The sequence below is a fragment of the Notechis scutatus genome, unplaced genomic scaffold (genome assembly GCF_049901735.1).
Source record: "Notechis scutatus isolate UNSWTSFEM ecotype Mainland unplaced genomic scaffold, rNotScu1.2 NSCUSCF61, whole genome shotgun sequence".
Taxonomy (NCBI): Eukaryota; Metazoa; Chordata; class Lepidosauria; order Squamata; family Elapidae; genus Notechis; species Notechis scutatus.
The window spans coordinates 116,486-138,782 of NW_028263165.1; the positions used below are offsets into that span (position 1 = coordinate 116,486).

Here is a 22,297-nt window from a genome sequence, read left to right on the forward strand (position 1 = left end):
GGTGGATTGCCTGTATTTGCATGGACAAATATAAAGAAATATGGGACTCTCTCAGGGAATTGCATAACTGGTGTCAAAATGAAGTGAAAGAGGTGGTCACAGACTTGTGTTTTATATAAATAAATATATTTATCATCGACATTTATATCAGACAAGATAGTCACATCACTACATCGTGAGGTAAATCGTCAGGTAAGTCACAGAACAGCATACAGAGCAGACATGAGAAAAAGGTGGGAAAAAGGGGAAACTCCCCCTTCTCACCCAGCAACCAGGTGCACACGCCCTGCTGAATGAGGGAAGGGGCTCCTGGGGTACAAGGGTCGCAGGGGCGCCTTGGGGAGGCTGCTGCCCAGAATTGAAGGAGGTCGGGGGTGTGGGGGAGGGTGAAAGGCAAGGACCCTCTTCTCTCCAGAGGGAGCCCCCAAGAGCAGCTCAGAGCCAGGAGGTGACGGGAAGCATCGAGTTGGGCATCAGAGTTGCAAGGAAGCCAAGCAGAGGCAGAAGAACCCAGAGAGAGCAAGCGCGGGTGGCCAGAGAACCTGTGGGGAGTCTGGGTCCCTCTTGGACCTTCAGGCTTGGGCAGCGCCTGGTGCAAGTGACAGGGAGGGGATCTCTTCTTCCCTTTCGTCCCCCCCTCTTGAAAAGAACCTTTGATCTCAACCAATAGATGGATACCCATTTTTTTTAAACAGGAGAAAGGTGGGAGGTCGAAGGGGTTGCATAAGGCAGGGCATGATGCACAGGCATATATGAAGTCCCCTGTGCATCATGCCCTGCCACATACACCAAAACCCTAGCCACTATAGAAAACCCCAGCTACAGAATTATCAGAGAAGCCATAGACATTGAAAAAAGACCTGAAAGCATGAATAGAAGAGATGATTCCACCAGACTGTCAATCATTTGGAAGCCTGCACTCACAAACAAAAAAATCTCCACACTACAAGCCAGGCAAACACCTGGACACAAACAGATCCCCCCTGATACCTCCAGCTCAAGCACACCCCAACCAGGGACCCAGATGAAACCTAGCTTCCTAATAAATGATAGCCGTCCATTTACTCAGAACCAAGCTGCACTAAAAGCCTCCAATACAGGAAACACAACATTGCCAGTCAATCAAGACAAAAAAAAGCCACAAAACTGACAGAAGATATTAGAAACACCAATCAAGCAGAACACAGCAAACTCCAAGACCAATAAACACAGACCAAGACTCCCAACCAATCAGGATGAAGAAAAAAACCATTAGCAGTAGGCTAGCCTCAAGTTTAAAACTGAAACAACTGTAAAAGTCTGACTCACAGACGAACACAATGCAGAAGCCTGATGATGGCAGATGAGATTCTGCCGAAACGTTGCTACAACTTTAAAAGCACAAAGAAAATACCCGAACAAAGCTGAATACCATACATGTAAGTACCTGCGAAAACTTAAGAAAATCTATCTATCTATCTATCTATCTATCTATCTATCTATCTATCTATCTATCTATCTATCTATCTATCTATCAGGTTTTCGTGGGTATTTGTAGGTGAATCTTTGGTTATTTGGGTTTTCTCCCGTGTAAAATTGGAAGTATCTAGGCAACATTTCGATGAAGTCTCATTCATCATCTTCAGGCTTGTGTCTTCAGCTTTGTGCTTCTCAGAGTAATGTGAGCTTGCAGCTGCTTCTTCCTTTTAACTGCTAGTGGGGGTGTGCCTTGATTGGGTGGGGGCTTGGCTGTGTTCTGATTGGGTGGGGTGTGTTCTCATTGGTTGGGGGGTTGGCTGTGTTCTGATTGGTTGGGGGGTTGGCTGTGTTCTGATTGGGTGGGGGTGTGTTCTGTTCAGGTGGGGGCTTGGTTGTGCTCAGGTTAGTCTTAATTGCTGGGGGATTTGAGCTGGTGAGCTGTGATCCTGCTGTTTGGCTTCGCGTTCATGGTCGTGCCACATCTTCATGCTGGGCGTCAGTTCGGTTCATGTGTGGGTCGGAGGAGTTTGAGGCGGGTAGTGATGCAGCTGCGGTACGGCTTCTGGTCCGTGGTCCTGTCTCATCTTCTGTGTAGGTGTGAGTCTGCTTTCTATGTGGAAGTGTGGTGGTAGCATCTTGTGTGGCCCTCGTGCGTGTGGGTCTGGTGTCATTCTTCATGTTAGGTACCCATTTGTTCATGAGGGCGGGTTTCCAAATGGCTGGTAGGCGGGAGGTATCATCTCATTTATTCATGCTGTGTGGGCGTTTTTCTATCTCTATTGCTTCTCTGATTATTCTGTTGTTGAAGTGTTCAGTTTTGGTGATAGTTCTGGTATTTTTAAAGTCAATCTCATGTCCTGTGGCTTTGAGATGTTGGACCAGGGAAGAGGTCGGTTCTTCTTTTTTGATTGAGTTCTTGTGTTCTTCAATGCGTGCACTTATTCTTCTGTTAGTTTGTCCGATGTATGTTAGCCCGGCAACCGCGGCACCCCTTTATTGCTACAATAAAGTAAAAGCTGAAGTTCGCTCCGTGTTTGCCTCAGGTTATTCTGCCGCTCCACAACACTGGCAACGAGGACGGGATACCTATAAAAGGCAACCGGGCAAAGAATGGCTGAGCAAAATCACTACAAAAAGAGCCGAAGTCACTACCGAGCTGAATGTCACTTTAAGAGCTACTGTCACTATTCGCAAGCGCGAATTTCAACCTTCCTCGAAAGATCCGGCACCGCTGAGTCGAGATGATTTCGAACCCTGCATTCCCGCCTTTCAGACCGACAGCAGAAACATGGGAGTCCTACAGAAACCAATTTGACTGTTTCCTAGATGCCATAGACCTTGCTGACATTTCAGACCATAGGAAAAAGTCCTACTTTTTAAGTTTTTGTGGAGCCACAATGTTTGACACTGCTACGGCATTATTGGCTCCACATTCAATTAAGACTGTTCCATGGGAAGAATTGCAGGAAATTCTTTCCAACCACTATTCCCCTAAGCCATCCAAAATTGCCAGGCATCATGCTTTTAGGAGACGGATTCAGGCTGAGGGAGAGACTATTAGTGGGTACATGGCTGCCCTACGAACAGCTGCCTTGCATTGTGGGATTAGAGACTATCTGGAAGACATGTTATTAGACCAGCTAGTTTGTGGAGTCAGGGATTTAAGGCTACAAAGGCATCTATTGGCTAAAGGGGATTTAACCCTTAAATTAGCAATTGAAGAGTCTCAAGCTGCAGAAATTCAGGGAAATCCAATTAGCCAGGGCAGCTCAGCCATCCATTCCACTCCTCAGAAGAAGGCTATGAAGAGGCTAATGATGTAAATCGTCTCAGGCAGCAAAAAACCAGTCAAGGGGAATCAAGCTATCAAGCCAAGCTGACTAACAAAGGCTCTAACAAAATTAGTGTTTTTGTTTCTATAGAAGGGAAACCTTGCAGGATGGAGGTTGACACAGGCTCAGCACTGTCCATCATCTCATGGAGCACCTTGAAACAACTACTTCCCAGAATGGCTAAGAAGAAGCTTCACGGCTGCCAGTTAACCCCTACGCGACTACCAAGGCAGAACCATCCCAGTCATCGGAAAAGGCAAGTTTTTTGTACAATTTCAAAATTTTAAAGGTCACTTGCCTTTAGTGGTAGTGGATGGTGCCCTCCCTAGCCTGTTGGGGTTAGACTGGTTCCCTGCCCTTGGCCTCCATATAAGCGGAATCTATTACAAATGCTGAAGTGGACACCTTGTTTAATGACTATGCTGATGTGTTCAGTGAGGGGCTGGGCTGTTATTCAGGAACCCCAATATCTTTCAACTTGGACCCTCAGGCAGTACCAATCCATTTAAAGCCTTGAAGGGTACCTTTTGCAATCCGCCCCAAATTAGACATGGAGCTTGACAAATTAATTAAACAAGGTGTATTAGAGCCTGTGGACTTCGCAAAATGGGAAACCCCAATAGTGACACCCCTGAAGAAAGACGGGAATGTAAGAATCTTCGCGGATTACAAGAGGTCATTGAACAAATATTTACAAATCAGCGCCTATCCAGTCCCTGTTATCCAGCACCTACTACATTCTTTTGAGCCAGGAACCATTTTCGCTAAATTAGACATGTCACAGACCTATCAACAGTTCCCTGTTGATGACACAGCCGCTGAACTACAAACTATTGTAACGCACAGGGGCGCTTTCAAATGTAGGCGCTTCCAATTTGGCGTAAGTGTAGCCCCAGGAATTTTCTAATCCTTAATGGAAAGACTTCTTCAAGGATTACTGGGTGTAATTCTGTATTTTGATGACATTTTAATATCTGCCCCTGACAAGCCTCAGTTACTGCAAAGAGTCAGAGGAGTCCTCGATCGTTTCAGACAGCATGGTCTTAAGTTAAAGAAAGACAAGTGCACTATTGCCACCCCACAGGTAGAATTTTTGGGATATAGAATTGACGCCTCTGGTATTCACCCAATCGAATCCAAAGTAAGGGCTATTCACGAGGCACCCACGCCAACTAACAAAACTGAGCTCCAGGCCTTTTTAGGATTTCTTAACTTTTACGCTTCATTTTTGCCTCATAAAGCTTCCATTGCAGAGCCTCTGCACAGACTCTTGGACAAGCAATCCCCCTGGCACTGGGGACCTAGGGAAGCCCATGCCTTCCATGCTGTCAAATCATTAGTTACATCCAATGCTGTCTTGATACAATTTAATGAACATTTACCTTTAGTTTTAGCAGCAGATGCTTCTTTTGGCATAGGTGCTGTTTTAAGTCATAGACTGCCTAACGGTTCTGAGGCACCCATTGCCTTTTTCTCCAGAATTTTTTCCCCAGCTGAGCGCAACTACAGCCAAATTGACAAGGAGCCTTTGGCTGCAGTTGCTTCTCTCAAAAAATTCCATGAGTTTCTATATGGACACTATTTTGAGTTGATCACGGATCACAAGCCTCTGTTAGGCCTTCTGTTTGGCAAAAGACAAACTCCTCAGATTTTGTCTCCAAGAATGACCAGGTGGACCTTATTTCTGGCTGCCTATTCCTATACACTGGTTCATCGACCTGGCAAGAGTCTATGCCACGCTGATGCTCTTAGTCGCTGCCCCCTGCCTGTTCCTGTGGAGGATCCTGCACCAACTAATGCTGTTTTCCAGATCAACGATCTCAAACTCCCCATCACTGCCCTCAATATCACTGCCCACTCTGCCAAGGACAAGGTAATCGCCCAAGTTCTTGACTGGGTGGGAAGGGGGTGGCCAGCAATTCCTTATGCCCCTGAATTTGTGCCTTTCAAAATTCCAGCAAGAACTATCTTCTTTGCAAGGCTGTTTACTTTGGGTAACGAGGGTAGTTATCCCTTCCAAGTTGCAAGACTCAGTTTTAAAGGTCCTGCATGAGGGCCATCCCGGCATTGTCAGGATGAAGGCCCTGGCTCGCATTTATGTATGGTGGCCAGGCATGGATGCTCAGATTACAAGTTGGGTGAATGCTTGTCAGCCATGCCAAGCTACCAGACCTGCTCCACCCACATCCACTCCAGGCAGGTGGGAAGATTCTGTGGCCCCTTGGTCCCGGGTGCATATTGATCTGGCTGGCCCCGTTCATGGGCGTACATTCCTGGTGATGGTTGATTCTTTTTCTAAATGGGTAGAACTGACCTTGATGTCCTCCACAACTTCAGAAGCTGTCACTAAGGCTCTATCAAGGATATTCGCTACCCATGGCCTCCCTGACACCATCGTGTCTGATAACGGCCCCCAGTTTACTTCCTGTGAGTTTGAGGTCTTCCTAGCCAACCTAGGAATAGGGCATGCACTTACAGCTCCTTTTCATCCTGCCAGTAATGGCCTGGCTGAAAGGGCAGTCAGATCAGTTAAGGAGGCCCTGGCAAGGTTTGGGCCTATAGATTGGCATTCTAGGCTCGCTAAGTATCTCCTGACCCAGCACACAACTCCCTGTGCCACCACTAATAGGTCTCCGGCTGAACTTCTCATGGGTAGACGTCTGAGGACCACCCTAGACAGCTCCATCCGCATTATGCCGCAGTCACACCCCTAGGGTCAAAAAGCCAGGCAAGGGAGTTCGCTGAGAATGACCAGGTCTATGCCCGGAACTATGCGGGACACCCTTTGTGGATGCCTGGGCAAATTGTGGTGGTAACTGGTCCTAAGTTTCACAGGGTCCAACTGCAAGACGGGCGCATCTGGCACCGCCATATCGATCAGCTTACAAGGCATTGGAGTGCGTCTGCAGATGACCCTCAAGACGTTCCTGCAAAAGAGAAACCGCCGGCGTCCAAAGAAACTTCCCTCGGATCCGACAGGAATGCAAGCCTACCTGAACAGCCATTTGTCCCTCGCCCAGAAATGCCTGAAGCCGAGACGCCAGCTTCGTTAGAACCAGAAGTTGCCCAGCAAGCAGAAAAGTTCCTTCCAGCAGTAGCTTCGTCGGGACTTAGAAGATCTGGCCGCCTGCGCAAGCGCCCGAGTTATCTGAAGGACTATGCATGCTCTGTTCTGGGGGAAAGGAGTGTGGCGTTCAGAAAAGACTGGCTGCCTTGTTAGCGCGGCAGCCGCGGCAACCCTTTATTTTTACAATAAAGTAAAAGCTGAAGTTCGCTCCGTGTTTGCCTCAGGTTATTCCGCCGCTCCACAACAGTCCTCAAGAAAATTTTGATGGTCCATAGAAAAAAATCATTTGCATTGTTTATATTGCACTCAATCAGGGGCCTTCAAACTACGCCGGATACGTGCAATGAAGGTTTGTGTTGCTGCAGAGAGTCTCCCCGTTTGGGGTCTTTTTGTGCTGGTCGGAGGGGGGCAGAAATTCCAAATTGGGGTCTGCTTCAGCCTCCTGGTGTGCGGTTTTGGGCGAAGGCTGGAGGGAAGGGCCGCTGGTGGTGAAGAGCCGGAGGGCCTCGTTCCAGTGGGACTGCATCATGGCCTGGAACTGGCTGACCATCTCAGCCCGCTGAGCCTCCAGGTGCCGATATCTGGCCTTGCACTCCCGCAGGTCTTTCCTCTGCTTGGAAAGCCTCTGCTCCTAGTCCTCAGTGAGGTGCTTCTGCTGAGCCTCCTTCTTGGTCAGATTCAATTTGAACGGAGCCGGCTATTTGGCCAACTCTTTCTTAGCTCCAACCCCTGCTTCCTGTTGGGGCCCTAAGGAGACCAGCGGGCAGGCGAGGAGGGGCTGGGAGGAGGTGGGAGAGTAGAGGAAGGTGAGGCACTCCCCCTTGGACATGACATTGAGTTGGCCACGCCCACCCAGTCACATGACCACCTAGCCACGCCCATCCAGCTGGTCATTAGGCAGCTCATATTAGTGGTCTGCGGGATTTAAACTTATGAATTTAGTGGTCCCTGAGGTCCAGAAGGTTGGGGACCCCTGGGACTCTGGGGAGAGGAACCCTGGACCTCTTTCATTCACCCCCACCCCCCTGGGTCTCCTTCAGGGCCTCACACCTGGCAGGCGGTTTTGGGCTGGGTGCTCTGGGAAGACAGGAGCACAGGAGGGTTTTTCCGCTCTGGCTACGATGGGAGGGACTTCATCAGCTTCGACAAGGAGACCCTCACCTGGGTGGCAGCTCAGCCCCAGGCCTGGAAGTTCAAGGAGGAGTGGGACGAGGATCCTGGTTGGTCTGAGAGAAACAAATTCTTCCTGGAGGAGACCTGCATTGAGGTTAAAGTTTTTGGGGTTTGGGGAAGAAACTACAGAGTCGGGTAGAGTATTCCAGGCATTGACCACTCTATTGCTGAAGTCGTATTTCCTGCAATCAAGTTTGGTGCGGTTAACTTTGAGTTTGTATCTATTGTGTGCTCTTGTGTTGTTATGGTTGAAGCTGAAGTATTCATTGACAGGTAGGACATTGCAATGTATGATTTTATATACCATGCTTAAATCAGACCGAAGATGGCGTAATTCAAGGTTTTCTAGTTCTAGAATTTCAAGTCTGGTGGCATAAGGTATTCTACAACGAGTAGAGGAGTGGAGAACTCTTCTTGTGAAATATTTCTGGACTTTCTCAATTGTGCTAATATCAGATACGTAATGTGGGTTCCAGACTGATGAACTGTATTCGAGTATTGGTCTAGCAAATGTTTTGTATGCTCTAGTTAGTAGTGTGATATTACCAGAGAAAAAGCTACGTAGGATTAGGTTAACAACTCTTAATGCCTTTTTGGCTATGTAGTTGCAGTGGGCTTTAGCACTTAGATCATTAGAGGTGAGTATTCCAAGATCCTTTACAGAGCTTGGGTCATCAACAAGATCTTGACTATTCAGCTTGTATTTTATTTTCTGATTTTTTTTGCCAATATGTAAGACAGAGCATTTATTTGTTGAGATTTGAAGTTGCCATTTGTTTGACCATTCTGATACATAGTCAAGATCTTTTTGTATATTGTCTGTGGTATTGAACAGCTTTACATCATCAGCGAAAAGAACGCAATTGCTCTTAATATGATCACAGAGATCATTTATGTAGAGTATGAAGAGAGTTGGTCCTAGAACACTGCCTTGGGGGACACCACTATTGACAGGTACAGAATTTGATAGGACGCTCCCAATTTTGACCATTTGTTGTCTGTTTGCCAGGAATGCTTCTATCCAGTTATGCAGTTGTCCAGAGATACCATAGGATTTTATTTTTAGGAGTAGTTTGTCGTGTACCACTGAATCAAAGGCTTTACAGAAGTCTATGTAGATTGGGTCTATTGCTTTGCCCTGGTCGAGTTGTGTCGTCCATATGTTTTTGCAGTGTAAGAGTTGCAGATTACAGGATAGTTTTTTTCTGAAACCAAATTGTTTATTGGAGAGTAGGTTGTTTGTCTCTAAGTGGAGGATGATGGATTGGTTAATAATTGATTCCATGACTTTACAGGTGACGCAGCATAAGGAGATTGGTCTGTAATTTTCAACTAGGCTTGGGTCTCCCTTTTGAAGATGGGGATGACTGTGGCTTGTGACCATAGGTTAGGCAAGGAGCTGGTCCTGAAAGATTTTTCAAAGATTATGCTTAGAGGTTTGGCTATGGCAGCGGATAGCTTTTTTAAGAAGTAGGCACATATTCCATCTGGTCCAATAGATAGAGATGGTTTTAGATTGCATAGTGCTTTTTCAACATTGTCTTCTGTAAAATCGATATGTATTAGATCATTGTGGTTATCTGTGGTACGGCTAGGAAATACTGGGCATGATCCATTGCTGTTTACAAATACTGAGCCGAAGAATGTGTTAAAGATGTTGGCTTTAATGGTGTCATCGTTGCAGTCTTTACCATCAGGTCCTATCAGGGGTGGGATGGACCTTGAGTCTTTTAGTTTGTTGTTTACAAAATTGTAAAAAGCATGGGTGGAATTGGTGCTTAGAAGGTTTTCCTCTTGTTTAATGTGATAATTGGTGCATTCGGTCTTTATCTGGTGGCATAAATTTTTGTATTGGCTTTTGAAATTGGCAACGTGACCAGATTTGTTTTTCCGCCAGAGTGATCTCTTTTTGGATTGAAGTTTCCTTATTGTTATGGGTAATCTGCTTTTTTGTTTTGTTTTGGGAGTTGTTATTGGTACATATAGTTTGATGACTCTTTTGACTTCAAGTAAAAATATGTTGTAATGGTCTTCAACAGTATTGCATCCAGTGAATAGAGATTGCCAATCAAGGGATGAGAGATCGTTGTCTATAAGATCATAGTTGCCTTTTTTGAAGTTACAATTGGGGATTACATCATTGTGGTGATTTTTGTGTGGGGGTATGTTGAGACAGAAGTCAATCATATTGTGGTCACTGCTGGAAAAGGGTTCTTTAGTTTGTATTCCGTAAATTAAATTCAAACTATTGCAGAAGATGAGATCGAGGCAGTTGTTTAGTCTAGTGTTGTTGGTTACTAGTTGTTCCAGTTCCAGATTTGTAATAGCATTGTAGAAGGTTGCGTGTATGGTTTCGGTTGTACATTCATTTAGGGTCCAGTCAATATGAGGTAGATTGAAATCACCAAGAAAGATAAAAGGGTATGGGTAGGATGCAGCCCATGTTAGTAATGTATTTAGCGTGTTTACGTGTTCGATGTCATAATTAGGTGCTCTGTAACGTAGTAAGAATCGAATTGTGATATTTAAGGATAGTTCACAGATGATGGTCTCAGGAAGAGCAAGCTCCTGGGTAACTTGGATATTTTTTAGATGTAAGGACTTTTTATAGAAGATAGCAACACCACCTCCTCTACGAATTTCACGATCTGATCGGTAAACATGATAGTCTCTTACTGTGGTAATGGAGTCAGGGAGAGATGCATTGAGCCATGTTTCACAGAAAAATATAATGTCGAATTTAGCCATATTTAGTAGGAGGAAAAATTCAGGTATTTTATCTTGATGAGCTGGAGGCATAAGGAACCCTGGGGGAGAAGTGAGGAAGCCCCCACCAGCAGCTCTTTGTGCATGGGGGGAGGGTTTGCAATCCTTCCTTCCTCTTTGGCTGTTCCCCTCCTGCCTGGGGAGGCTGCAGTGGGGGGAGGAAGAGAGAGCTGAGGGGAGGAGAGAAGAGACAGGCCCCCACCCCATACATATGGGGGTGTTGACTTTCTCCATTTTCCCCCTCTTTGAAGCACAAGGCATCCTACGGAGTGCACAGGAGTCGGAGTGATCCAGGAGCCTCAGTGTCACCATTCTGCAGGCAAGAAAAGGGGAGTGCAAACTGGAAAACGTGGGATGGGAGCCAGCCAAGCGCATCCGTGAGCACCAACTGGCAGTCAGAGGACATGATGAAAACTCCTTAATTTCAAAATATAGGGATAGACTCAATCATCGTTTCAACTGGGAAACTGTGAGCAAGCCAAATCCAGAAAACAGTAGAGAATTCCTGAAGGCTTGGCACTTACTGTGGACAAATTGGCCATCAACAGGCACATAGAGATAAACAACATCTACATCCCACTTAAAAGAAACAGTCCAAACACCCAAAGGAAACAAAAAGTACCTTTCAACCAGCAATCTATATGAGCAGAAATGAACACCAAGATTAACACTAGACCAGCAAACAAGTAAACAGCATCCCAATCGAACAATTACCAATACAGGCAAAGAAGCTAACATTAAACAACAGCTTAATCAAGGAACTCCAAGAAGAGCCCCACCAACAGTGACAGGGCAAGTCACTAGGATCTAAAAAGAGAGCAAACCCCACTCACTTCTAGCTCTGATGACCTTACCTAAGAGCCCTGGTGGCCCAGTGATTAGAATGCAGTATTGCAGGCTGACTCCACTGACTTCCAGCAGTTCGATCCTGACCGGCTCAAGGTTGACTCAGCCTTCCATCCTCCAGATTGTTGGGGACAATATGCTGACTCTGTCAACAGCTTAGAAAGAGCTGTAAAGCACTGTGAAGGGGATGTAAGTCAATATAAGTAACAATAAGTGGGGGTCTTGTGCAGCCCCTCCCAGCCTTGCTGTGTTTGGGGACTTTTACAAAAGAACCTGATTCTTGTCCTTGTATTTCTTCTTGCTGCAGTCAGCATAGATCTCATTAAAGGATGAGGTTTCTTATGTGTCCTCCCCACCCCCAGATTACCCCTAGAAGATCAGCTGTGGTTTCATTTCAAATCTAAATCCCAAGATTTTTTGCATTGTACTTTCTACACTTTTGTCGTCTTCTATGTGTCCACCGTAGGAGACACAGCATTCCTTCTGCTTCATGGCATTTCCAACATCCGTTTCTGTCCCGCTTCTTCATCTTAGAGATCATTAAAGGAGTTGGGTGCCAACTGTGATGATCCAGGGTGGGATACAAAATAAACACAGTCACAAAAAACAGGTAAATCCCCTTTTATTCCTTCCCTTTGCTTCCATGCTCCAAATATTCTTGACTGAAGACAAAAAAACTCCCACACAAGCAGTTACAAGAAGGAGGAAGTGCCATTTAAATTATAAAAAGTAAAAGAGAACACAAACCAGGCAAGATAAGGGCTGGAAGATGTTCATAGATATCAGGACACACACTGGGAAGGATGCCAAACTCGGAGAGGAACCCTAAACGAGAGATATTTCCACGCTTTGTTTCCAGCACTCACCTGTACGCATGTCCGTCCTCTTATTCAGTTGTCACAGCTGCAGCCCATGAAGAGGATCATGGCCTCCTCCTCCCAAGTAGACCACATCTCTCCCTTATTCTCTCCTCCCTGAGTGCCCTAGGATGGAGAGGGGAATGGGCCTCTGACTGCCCAGCCGGCCTCTGCCCTTCCCCATCCTCCTCCACAACCTCCGGAGCCACACTTCCACTCCCTGTTGGCTGTTCCTCCTCTCCCTCAGAATCAGTCTCCACCAGGAGCATGACAGCCTACTATAAAACATCATATACCAGTTTTCCTTTAAGTGACTTGGTATTCATTTGATAGGTTTAGTCTCTCATTCTTCCCATTGTTGTATTGTGACTTGTTTTGGATTTTTGCATCTGATTTTTGTTTTGTATTATTATATGTACCCCAACAGGCATTGATTTTATTATATCTATTATATGTTATATGTGTACCCTAAGAAGTGATGATTTTGTATGAGCGTTTCAAATTCTCTGTCATGGTTTTTTTTTAATATGTTGGTTGACATCAAAGCAGCAGGAGGAGCCAAACACCAGGCAAACTCCTCCTTGGGAGGCGAGGAGCAGATCCAGGGCCAAGTGATGTTCCTTGACTGTGACTTCCACCTGTGCTGTTTCTCCCTGGAGGAGTCTTGGGTGCCTGGCTGAGGTGATCATATAGCTGGTTCCAGTTCAGCAGAGACACGAAGGAAGGCTCTCTGCAGCTTTGCCACTCGCAACCCCAGGAAAGTCTTGTGGCAAAGGAATGGAGCCAGGTCTCTTGTTCTACGAGGGCCTTGCAAGTTCCCTTAGGGAGATGCCTGGATGGAGATGGGGGAACCTCACGGTCTTGGGAATGGTTACTGCGGGGATATGAGAAACCATTGAGCATATTCCCAAGAGGTTTCCAGCAAGATCGTTGTCCACATTGCAGAAACATGCCCTTCTGCTTTTCCTTTTTATTTGAATTCCTGAATGTTGCTTTTCCCTGCCCCTTTCTTTTTTTTTCCTTTGCTTTTTTGTATACTTCTTTATGTATTGTAACTTTATTAATGTTTGGGGGGGAAAACACCAGCAATAAAAGCTAAACTGTTTGGATGATAACTTGCTGTACCGTTCTTGATTTATGTGTTTGCTTATCAAATGTATACACACCATCCGTCTCATCTTCTCTGAAGGGTTTACAAAGAAATTACAATTTCCTTCCGTTCTAATGAATGTTGATGCCGATGATATAAAATGAGGTCTGATAGCTATGAGGGTTATGAACAATCGTTAACAAGTATCACAACAGGTGTCAGACTACAGAACTTTTTCCCATTCAATTAACAAGAATGAACTTCTGAAAACCAAATGTATCAAAAGGAATCTTTTATTGAGATGAGACAATTCATGTAGGAGTTCAAAGCAGCGTCTGAGGTCTCTCAGGCATACAGGGAGAGATAAGGGAGTTTAGAACCCCTCCCCTTATCTTGATGTGTATTTAGTGAAACAAAAGCCAGTATGTTAATTCCCCCCCCACCTCTTTTGTAGAAATGATCTTTTGCACAGTTTCCCAGGGCACACCTAATTTCCCACCACCCCCTTTTCAGAACAAACTTTTCCAGAGGTTCCCAGGACACATCTCACTGTGGAATTTTTATGGTCTTCTCACCTCCTGGCTGTGCCTCTCAGAGGTGATAGGTTCAGGCCACCTGGGTTTCCTCCCTCCGTTGTATCATGTGTAGGTTATACAAATTCGATATAAGATTAAATATATTCAGGTTACATCAAGAAAGGATTTCTTTATCAGTCTCTCCTGCCCACTTTTCTTCTTCCACTGAAGAAATGACAGATACACGGATCTGACACCAGGCTTTAGAAGCATAAATGCTGCAAAATATTAAGTAACTAATTTAAAATAAAACCAGATAAAGTATTAGGTCAACCTTCCCTTGTCTTAAAAAATGCTGACTGGGGACTCCAATCACCATAAATCTGTACCAGTTCAGATTAATGCAGTGGTGGGATTCAGCCAGTTCGCACCAGTTTGGAAGAACCAGTTGTTAACTTTCTGAGCAGTTTGGTGAACTGGTTGTTGGAAGAAATCATCAGGGCAGAGAACCGGTTGTTAAATTATTTGAATCCCACCCCTGGGCTGGTTATGGAGGTGACCACGGAGAGGATCTGGGGCAGCCCCTGGTTGGGCTCTGACACCCTCCAGCAGGACTAGCACAGTTAGTTCCCTGGAGGAGCCTGGAAGGGGAAGAGGGTGAAGGGTAGAATTGAGTGGGGTCTGCAGCTCCAGCCCCTCCCTTGATACTACAGTGAAAAGCAACTCTCTAAGAGAAGTCCAATTGCCTGCTTCACTTCAGAGGATCCCAGTCATGAGATTAACCCTGGAAGAAGTTCTCAAGCAACTCTTGGCTGGCCCTGGAAACAGCTGGACACATCTGGTGGGGGGACCTCCGGGTTCCCACAGCTGCTTGTGGCGCTGACCCCCAAAACTCCTATGCTTGGAGTCTTGCAGCTGAGTAGGGAGAATGGAGACGTCAGGCTCCCAGGTCAGAGTCTCCTGTAGTTTGATGATGAGGAAACAGCTGATTAGAGGCCTTTGCCCGGCTGTGGGGTGGAGAGAAGGACGAGTCAAAAGGAACCATAAACATTCTTTTTTTAACTTTGACTTCTTCCTCAGATAAGACCCAGAAGGAACAGGTGGAACTTTCCCTGTAAACTTGTTTACTACTTGCTCAGAAAGTCAGTCAGCATTGAGGCCAAAGTACACACCAAACATAGCAAAATCAACTGTCTCACAGGAGCCACGAATTATTCAAACCTTCCTTGTATTGTGAACCTGTCGCTCATTCATAGGTTGATAACAAATTAAAATAAATAAATAAATAGAGGAAGGGAATTTCACTAAAGGAGATGCTGGGGCGACTTTGTACATTCCCTTTTGTTTTTCACTCCTTGTTCAAAAGTACAAATGGGACTTGAATACAGATTGAATGCAGAATGTCCTTAAACGAGGCTAAGCAAAGGACAAGAGAAGTTTCCTGCTGGCGAAGGACAGACAGAATCGGAAGGTGAATGTGGGGGAGAGACCGAGGCAGGTCAAGCGTCCCCCTCACTTTCAGCTTCCTCCTTTCCATCCTACCACTGAATGGATAACCTCATCCTGCTCCTCCTGCTCCTCCCGCTCCTGCTTCCCTCCTGCTCCTCCTTTTCCTCCTCCTGTTCCCCCTCCTGCTCCTCCTCCTCCTCCTCCTCCTGCTCCCGCTTCTCCTGCTCCTGCTCCTGCTCTTCCTATGGCTCATCCCCCCTCCTGTTCATGCTCTTGCTTCTCCTCCTGCTTCTCCTCCTCCTCCTGCTGCTTCTGCTCCCCTTCTCCCCCTCCTGCTCCTCCTCCTCCCCTCCTGCTCTTCCTCTTGCTCCTCCTCCTCCCTTCCTCCCCTCCTGCTCCTGCTCCTCCTTCTGCTCCTCCCCCTCGTGCCCCTGCTCCTCCTCCTGCTCCTCCTATGGCTCCTCCCCCTCCCGCTCCTGCTTTTGCTTCTCTTCCTGCTTATCCTCCTGCTGCTCCCCATCCTCCCCCTCCTCCCCATCCTGCTCCTCCTCCTCCTGCTCCTCTTCCTCCTCCTCCTGCTGATTCTGGTCCTGAAGTGTTGCTTTTCCCTGCAAGGAGAAACCGACCTTCCCCCGGAGATCCAGCAGCCTCCCCTCCCCCTTTGAATCTTCCCAAGGACCCTCGTGATCTCCCTGTAGCCCGAAGTGCTGGGTAGACTGAAGCCAGAGGGGAAGGATGTGGAGTCTTTTTTTTAAATTTCCCTTTATTCTTTCTTTTAAGGCTTTTATGGTTTTTCCTTTAGGGGCACGCATGGGTCGTCCTTGACCTACGACCACCATTGAGCCCAACATTTATGTTGTTAAGTGAAAATGTGTTAAGTGAGTTTTGTGCCATTTTACGACCTTCCTTGCCACCATTCTTAAGTGAATCACTGCAGTTGATAAGTCAGTAACCCGGTTGTTAAGTGAATCTGGCTCCCATCCATGGACTTTGCTGGTCAGAAGGTTGCAAAAAGGGATCGTGTGACCCAGTCATAAGTAGGAACCAGTGGCCAAGCACCTGGATTTTGATCACACGGCCATGGGGTGCTGCAAAGGTGGTTAAAAAATGGCCATTCATCAGTTTTGCTGTTGCGAACTTTGAACAGTCACTAGACAGACTGTTGTGCAGGGCGCCCCCCCTTGGACTCCCCTGAAGCACTAAGCAGAAACAGCAGCTGGGAGTTCGAGAGCCTGGCTCCAAGTGCCCTGGGGCCACCCCTCCAAGGGGCTCTGGCTGGCTTGTCCCAGGGGGAAGGGAGGGGAGGGGGCCGAGGCCCAGAAGTGGTGCTGCTTTCCCAAGCCCTCTGGCATAACCACCCCCCTCCCCCCAGAAACCAACCTGGTTGGCATCCAATTGCTATTCTCGGAAGGGTTGAAGATAGCAATAGCCCTTAGACTTATATACCGCTTTATCGCCCTTTCCTAAGCAGTTTACAGAGTCAACCTATTTGCCCCCTACAATCTGGGTCCTCATTTGACCCACATGGGAAGGATGGGAGGCTGAGTTGACCTTGAGCCTGGTGGGATTTGAACTGCCAAATTGCAGGCAGCCGGCAGGCAGCAGAAGTGGCCTGCAGTAATGCACTCTAACCACTGCCACCAGGGCCCAGTATAGAATAAACACTTGCGGGTTCTCTCCTGTTGTGGCGCCTTTGATTCCCGTGTAAAAGAAAGCAGACGCGCAAACTTTGGACGGGCGGAGAACTTTAGCGGAGCTCTCGGGGCGGGCAGGATAGGGTCCGAGAGGGCGGGCGAAGGATGGAGGGCGGCGCTGTCCTTGGCAGAGCGAAGGTGCCTTCAGGTGCAGGTTATAAAGGCTCCTTTTGCCCGGCGCCTCCGTCCTCTCGGCCCTCGCGGTGCGGGAGTGAGAAGCAGGGAAGGAAACGGGTGCAGCTCCTGTGCGAGTCCCTTCTGCCTAAAGCTCCCCGAAAGCCCGAAGGGGTGAAGGGGGATCGATCGGAGAGCCTCAGAAGAAGAATGAGCGAGGAGATGGCTGCGTTGACACAACGGGCGTTTGAACCATAACCTGCCGGTTGTGGGCAGCGTCTCCTTTCCTTCCTCCACGGCCCGGGAAGACCGCAAGGGAGCAGCGCTGTTTTGGTTCTTCGGGGACTGGATGGAGAAGTTCAGCAGAGTTGGGCTTCTTTGCGGATCCCGATGGGACCCGGACCGGGAGAGGCGCCTAAGCAAAGGGCGGATAGACGGGGATGCCGCTGCACCGCGCGCTCCTTTTGCTCTTGGGAGTGGCGCTGGGCTCCTTCTGGCCTGGGGCTCTTTGCGGTGAGTTGGCGGGGGGGGGGCAACAGATGGGGGGAGCGCATGTCCTGGGTCCAGTCTCTCTCTCCCCCATTCCCCCCTCAATGCCAAACTCCATTCGCACAAGGAAAACTTCCTTCTCCTGCCTGGGCATTGTGGGACGTCTTCGCCATTCAGCTCCCCCCTTATCAGCAAACTTTGCCCTCGCTGGAAAGATCCTCAGCTCCCTTGTTAGCTTCCATGTAAATAGGGCCTATCTGGCTCTTCCCACTGTGGGGTGTTTGGGGTCACCATGGAGGCCCACAAGCAGCTGCCTGGGAATCCCCAGAGCCCAGAGGAGCTGCAGGAGCAGCCAGATGTGGCCCTGCCCAGATGTTCCCAGGGTCGTCTGAGGGCTGCTGGAGGCTCTTCCCTCCAATGTATCTTTCCAAGCAGAAGAGAAAAGGGGGGGGGGACCAATTTGTTCCACTTTAGAGAACTTGTTGGGGAGAGACTGTGACAATGAACTGTTGAAGGGGGTGGAGCTTCAGGGCTGAACCTCCCCCCAATTCTGCTCTTCTCCTCCCCTTCCTTCTCTAGGCCCTCCCTCACACTCCCTGTCCTACTTCTACCTGAAACTCCCAGAGACCAGTCAGGGGCTGCCCCAGTTCTTCATTAAGGTCTACCTGGATGACCAGCCCATCTTTCGCTTTGAGAGCCTCACAGGGAAGATGGAGCCTCTGGTGCCCTGGATGGAGGAGGCAGGGAAGAAAAGGTTTCTGATCCCTGAGTGGATCTTCAGGGCTGACATTGAGAAGTTATCAAAACTGGACCAGGAGGCTGGAGGTGAGCAGAGCCAGGGACATCAATGCCTGCTGGAAAGGAAAGAAGCCCCCAAACCCCCCCCCCAATTCTCTCTCCCACCCAGAAATTCTTCATGGCCGGACCTCAAACAGGGTTACCTGAAGTAAGAGACATTTTTTCTTGTCTGATAAAGAGGAGAATGAGAAACTGGCTTTCTCTCCCCAGGTGGGAAGAGAAGGTAACTCTATTTGTTCTCTAAGGAGAGGAATCCTGGACCCTTTTCATTCACCTCCACCTCTTCCGGGTCTCTTTCAGGGCTTCGTACCTGGCAGGTGAATTTGGGCTGTGAGCTCAGGGAAGACGGGAGCAAAGGAGGGTTTTTGCGCTATGGCTACAATGGATGTGACTTCATCAGCTTCGACAAGGAGACCCTCAGGTGGGTGACAGCTCAGCCCCAGGCCCAGAAGGTCAAGGAGAAGTGGGAGGAAGATCCAAGATGGTCCCAGGGAAGTAAAGTCTTTCTGGAGGAGACCTGCATTGCATGGCTGCAGAGATACCTGTCCTACAAGAACAAGACTCTGGAGAAGATAGGTGAGTGGCAAAAAGGGGGCTCCACTGATCATGTTTCTATAGGCTCCCCCTCCCCCATTTTATCTCTGTCCTACATAGCCAATCCACCCTCTGCAGAAAAGGGTCAGGAGGTATCTCACATCATATTACAGAAGGAAAATAATCTTCAATGCCCCCCCAAATAAAGACAAAGAAACTGAGCAGGAAAATTAGATCTAGTCCTATTGCAGTGACGTTCACTCCAATGTTCCCATCTTTGTGGGTCCCACAGGTTCAGAGGAGGAGAGGGAACAGAGGGAGAGGAGGGCCAAAGGAGGAATTGATATTTGAATTATCTTGCCAGAAACTCTAGAAATTCTGGGAACTCTGGTGTTCTTGCTGTTTCTACAGAGCCTCCAGTGGGGAAGGTGAATTACAAAGTGGAGGATGAGAGGCTGGAGGTCCTCACCTGCCAGGCCCTTGGATTCTACCCCAAGGAGATCCAGGCCATCTGGACCAGAGATGGAGAGGCCTGCAAGTACGAGACCCTCCATAGGAACGTGGCCCCCAACTCAGACGGGACCTATTATGTCCAGCTCAGCATTGAGATCGACCCCAAGGAGAGGGACCATTTTCGGTGTCACCTGGAGCACGAGGGCTTGCAGAAGCCCCTGGTCTTGGCTTTCAAGGAGGAAAGAGGTGAGAGGCTGAGAGGGTAGAAGTAGATTTTAGAGAAATATTTGAAAATCTGTGGGGGGGGGAGTGTAGTTTTCTTCTGCAACATCTCATGTTTTCAGATGGAGATCAGGAAAGGTCCTGCATTTAGCAATGGGAGAGAGGTGGTTTCTGTCTGAAGAGTTGGAAATGGTAATTTAATAGCAACAGTATGAAGATATATGAGATGATTGGTTGTGGCTGCTCCTTCTGCCCTTCAAGGCCATTCCCTCCTCCCTCTGCAGACTTGGAGGGGAGGGGCTTCCTTCAGGTGGGGTCACTTCTTTCGGGGAACTCAGCATCTCTCTAATCAGAGCCCTCTTTCTCCTTCTTTAGCTGCAATGTGGTGGATTCACGTGGTGGGAATTGTTCCAGGCGTAATCTTGGGAGTTTGGATTCTCTTCCTGATCTGTAAGTGAAACAAGCACATCCACTGACACCCACCCCCGGGTCTTTCTGTGTTGACTGAGTTGGGGTGGATGGGCAAGAGCTTCTCTGAGAGTTGCAGTCAGGGCCGCCACGAGACCCTTCCCCACAAACAGCATTTTGAACAGGAATTGGAAAGGAAGAAGAAACTACGCAGCCCTTTTTTCAACCCTTGTAAATCTCAAAATGTTCCACATTCCTCATATCTGGGAGGAAGCCTCTTTGGCCTAAATGGACAGAGGAGCAAATATCAGGAGTCCCCTAAATCAGTGATAACTAACTGGTGGGCCACAGACAACTGGTGGACCAGGAGAAAATTTTGGTGGTCTGCAGAGAAATGTCACCCCAGAGCACCCCTCAAAGCAATTAATCCAGGCTGCATGGGAACACAAGGCTGTGCCACGTCCATGGCCCACGGGAACCCTCCCCACCCACTCACTCCTTACCTGGCAAACTTTCCTGCTAAGTTGCTATTTTTCCTTTTTTTCCCCTGACCATCATCCGTTCTGCTGTGCCAGGGGATTTAAATTAGCTAGAAAGCAGGAAATCATTGGATTTCTTGCCTTCTAACTAATCTTAAGAGCTTTTAAGAGCTTTTAAGCAGAGCCGAACCTTCCTTAGGACTGAAGCTTCTATTATTCAGTGCAGACCCAGGTAGCCAATGGCAGAAAGATAGATCTCTGAATGAATCTGATTCTGTGAGCAACTCAATCTGCCTGCCTGCTTTGCCTGATTTTGGGTAAAAGTTGCTCTTTTTTAATAAAAAAATCAATATTTACAAAAATATTTATAATATTTACATACAAGCCATGCCCAGCCAGTCACATGACCACCAAGCCACACCCACAAATTAGGCCATGCCCACAGAACTGGTTAAGAAATTTGTTAAGAAATTTGAATCCCACCCCTGCCTCTGTGTGATTGTGTGTTGCGGCTTTGCTCCGCATTAGGAAGGCTTCTCACTGGGTGGTCGAATGCATCAAGAAAGACACCAACGCAGGTTCTATCTTGGGTGAGTTGCCCTGATCATGAGCTCGGGGAAGCTCTTTTATTAAAAACACACAGTAATACGTCATAAGCGGTGAATTCTATCCAATCATTAAGTTACATGAGTAAGAATATTAGTGCACACATAGTAACATCCAATCACAGTTACATGGTCAGTTTAAAAAGTACAAAGTAGCCAATTAGCATTTGCAGTCCAGTTATTAGCCCATGGTGACGTGTGGTTGATTGATGTTCGTTCCTGGCACACGCTTTCAGCCTACGTGAGGCCTTGAGGCCTTGAGGCCTGGTATGTACCGAAACTATACAAGCTAATTTATTACTGCATCTCCTCTGTTTTAGTTTTATAGAGAAATTTCTTCTGGATCTTCATCACTGCCCATGCGAAAATCTGTGCGAGCGTACGCATCAGGGTCCTCTGAGGGTATGACTTTGTACAGAGGTTCCTTTTCCCAGAGGGCATTAACCTGTGCAATGGCGCGCTTTTCAGCTAACAAGGATAGACTATTGGAGATAGTGCGAATAAAAATTGGTAACACACATGGAAGAATAACGCATCCTGCAGCAATCACACCTATGAGAGCTACTATAGCTTGTAATCCTGGTAGTTTTGGGAACCAGGAGCTAAAAATATTTTTAAAATCAATACCTTGCCATACTTGATTAGGAATATAGGTTAATTGTCGCATCTCATGTAATCTAAAGCTAAACGATTTTGGTAGACAGCTGTGCATAATTTGTCTGTAGCAGTTGCTAGAGTGTTTAGAGCTTTGTCTATTCGTTGGCCAGCTAAATCTAAAACAGCTTGTAAACGAATAATTCTATTAATCATATATATGGGGGTTCTGTACCCATAGGACCCGTCTTGGGCCCAAGTAGCCAAGCCAAAAGTGCAGACGATTCTTTCTGAGCTCCAGGTATCCCCTGTATATTCTGATTGACAGGGGAAGCCTGCAAAGGCATTATCGGTGTTTCTTTTCCTGCGGGATAATGTATCATACACAGGGATGCCTAGCTCTTGCTTAATAGAGATCGGGAGGAGGAAAAAGGAAGGTCTTATCCACCCCAATACACATGACCCTTGCCAACCTGCAGGAAGGGACGGATAGGCTAGGTTACCACAAATTCAATACATGTTATTTGGGGCTGTCCAAATTTGGGAAGATGTTGTGTCATTGAGATAAGGGAGGAGGGAAGTGTTGAACTTGGCAGGTGTGGTGGTAGCATTGTCAGGTGCTGTCCAAGTCTGATAGGAGTTATCCCATGTACCTTTTGCAATTTTTTCTGCCATATCCATGAACAAGTTTTTTGCAATAACACTGGTATCAGGGGCTGTATCTAATTTCCTCAAATTATTGTATACCGACCAACCTAATGATGTTTCCTTACCTTCATAAATTATTTCGGTTTTTATGGTAATGTAAGTGTTTGGATCTGACCCTGTGCCATCAATCCCTATACCATAAGTAT

At 47.3% G+C, this 22,297-nt stretch overlaps 1 protein-coding gene across 1 annotated transcript in view; it reads left to right on the top strand.

Annotated features, from left to right (window-relative positions):
- Positions 1-19,843, top strand: part of LOC113427974 (zinc-alpha-2-glycoprotein-like) — a 77,277-nt gene extending 57,434 nt beyond the window's left edge. Inside the window, exons 3-7 of the mRNA XM_087949050.1 lie at positions 17,284-17,374; positions 17,930-18,175; positions 18,449-18,724; positions 19,094-19,381; positions 19,733-19,843. Of these exons, the coding sequence (XP_087805176.1) occupies positions 17,302-17,374; positions 17,930-18,175; positions 18,449-18,724; positions 19,094-19,381; positions 19,733-19,815 (966 nt within the window). The 5' untranslated portion in view covers positions 17,284-17,301 and the 3' untranslated portion in view covers positions 19,816-19,843. The remainder of the gene's footprint in view (positions 1-17,283; positions 17,375-17,929; positions 18,176-18,448; positions 18,725-19,093; positions 19,382-19,732) is intronic.
- Positions 19,844-22,297: the final 2,454 nt, after the last annotated feature.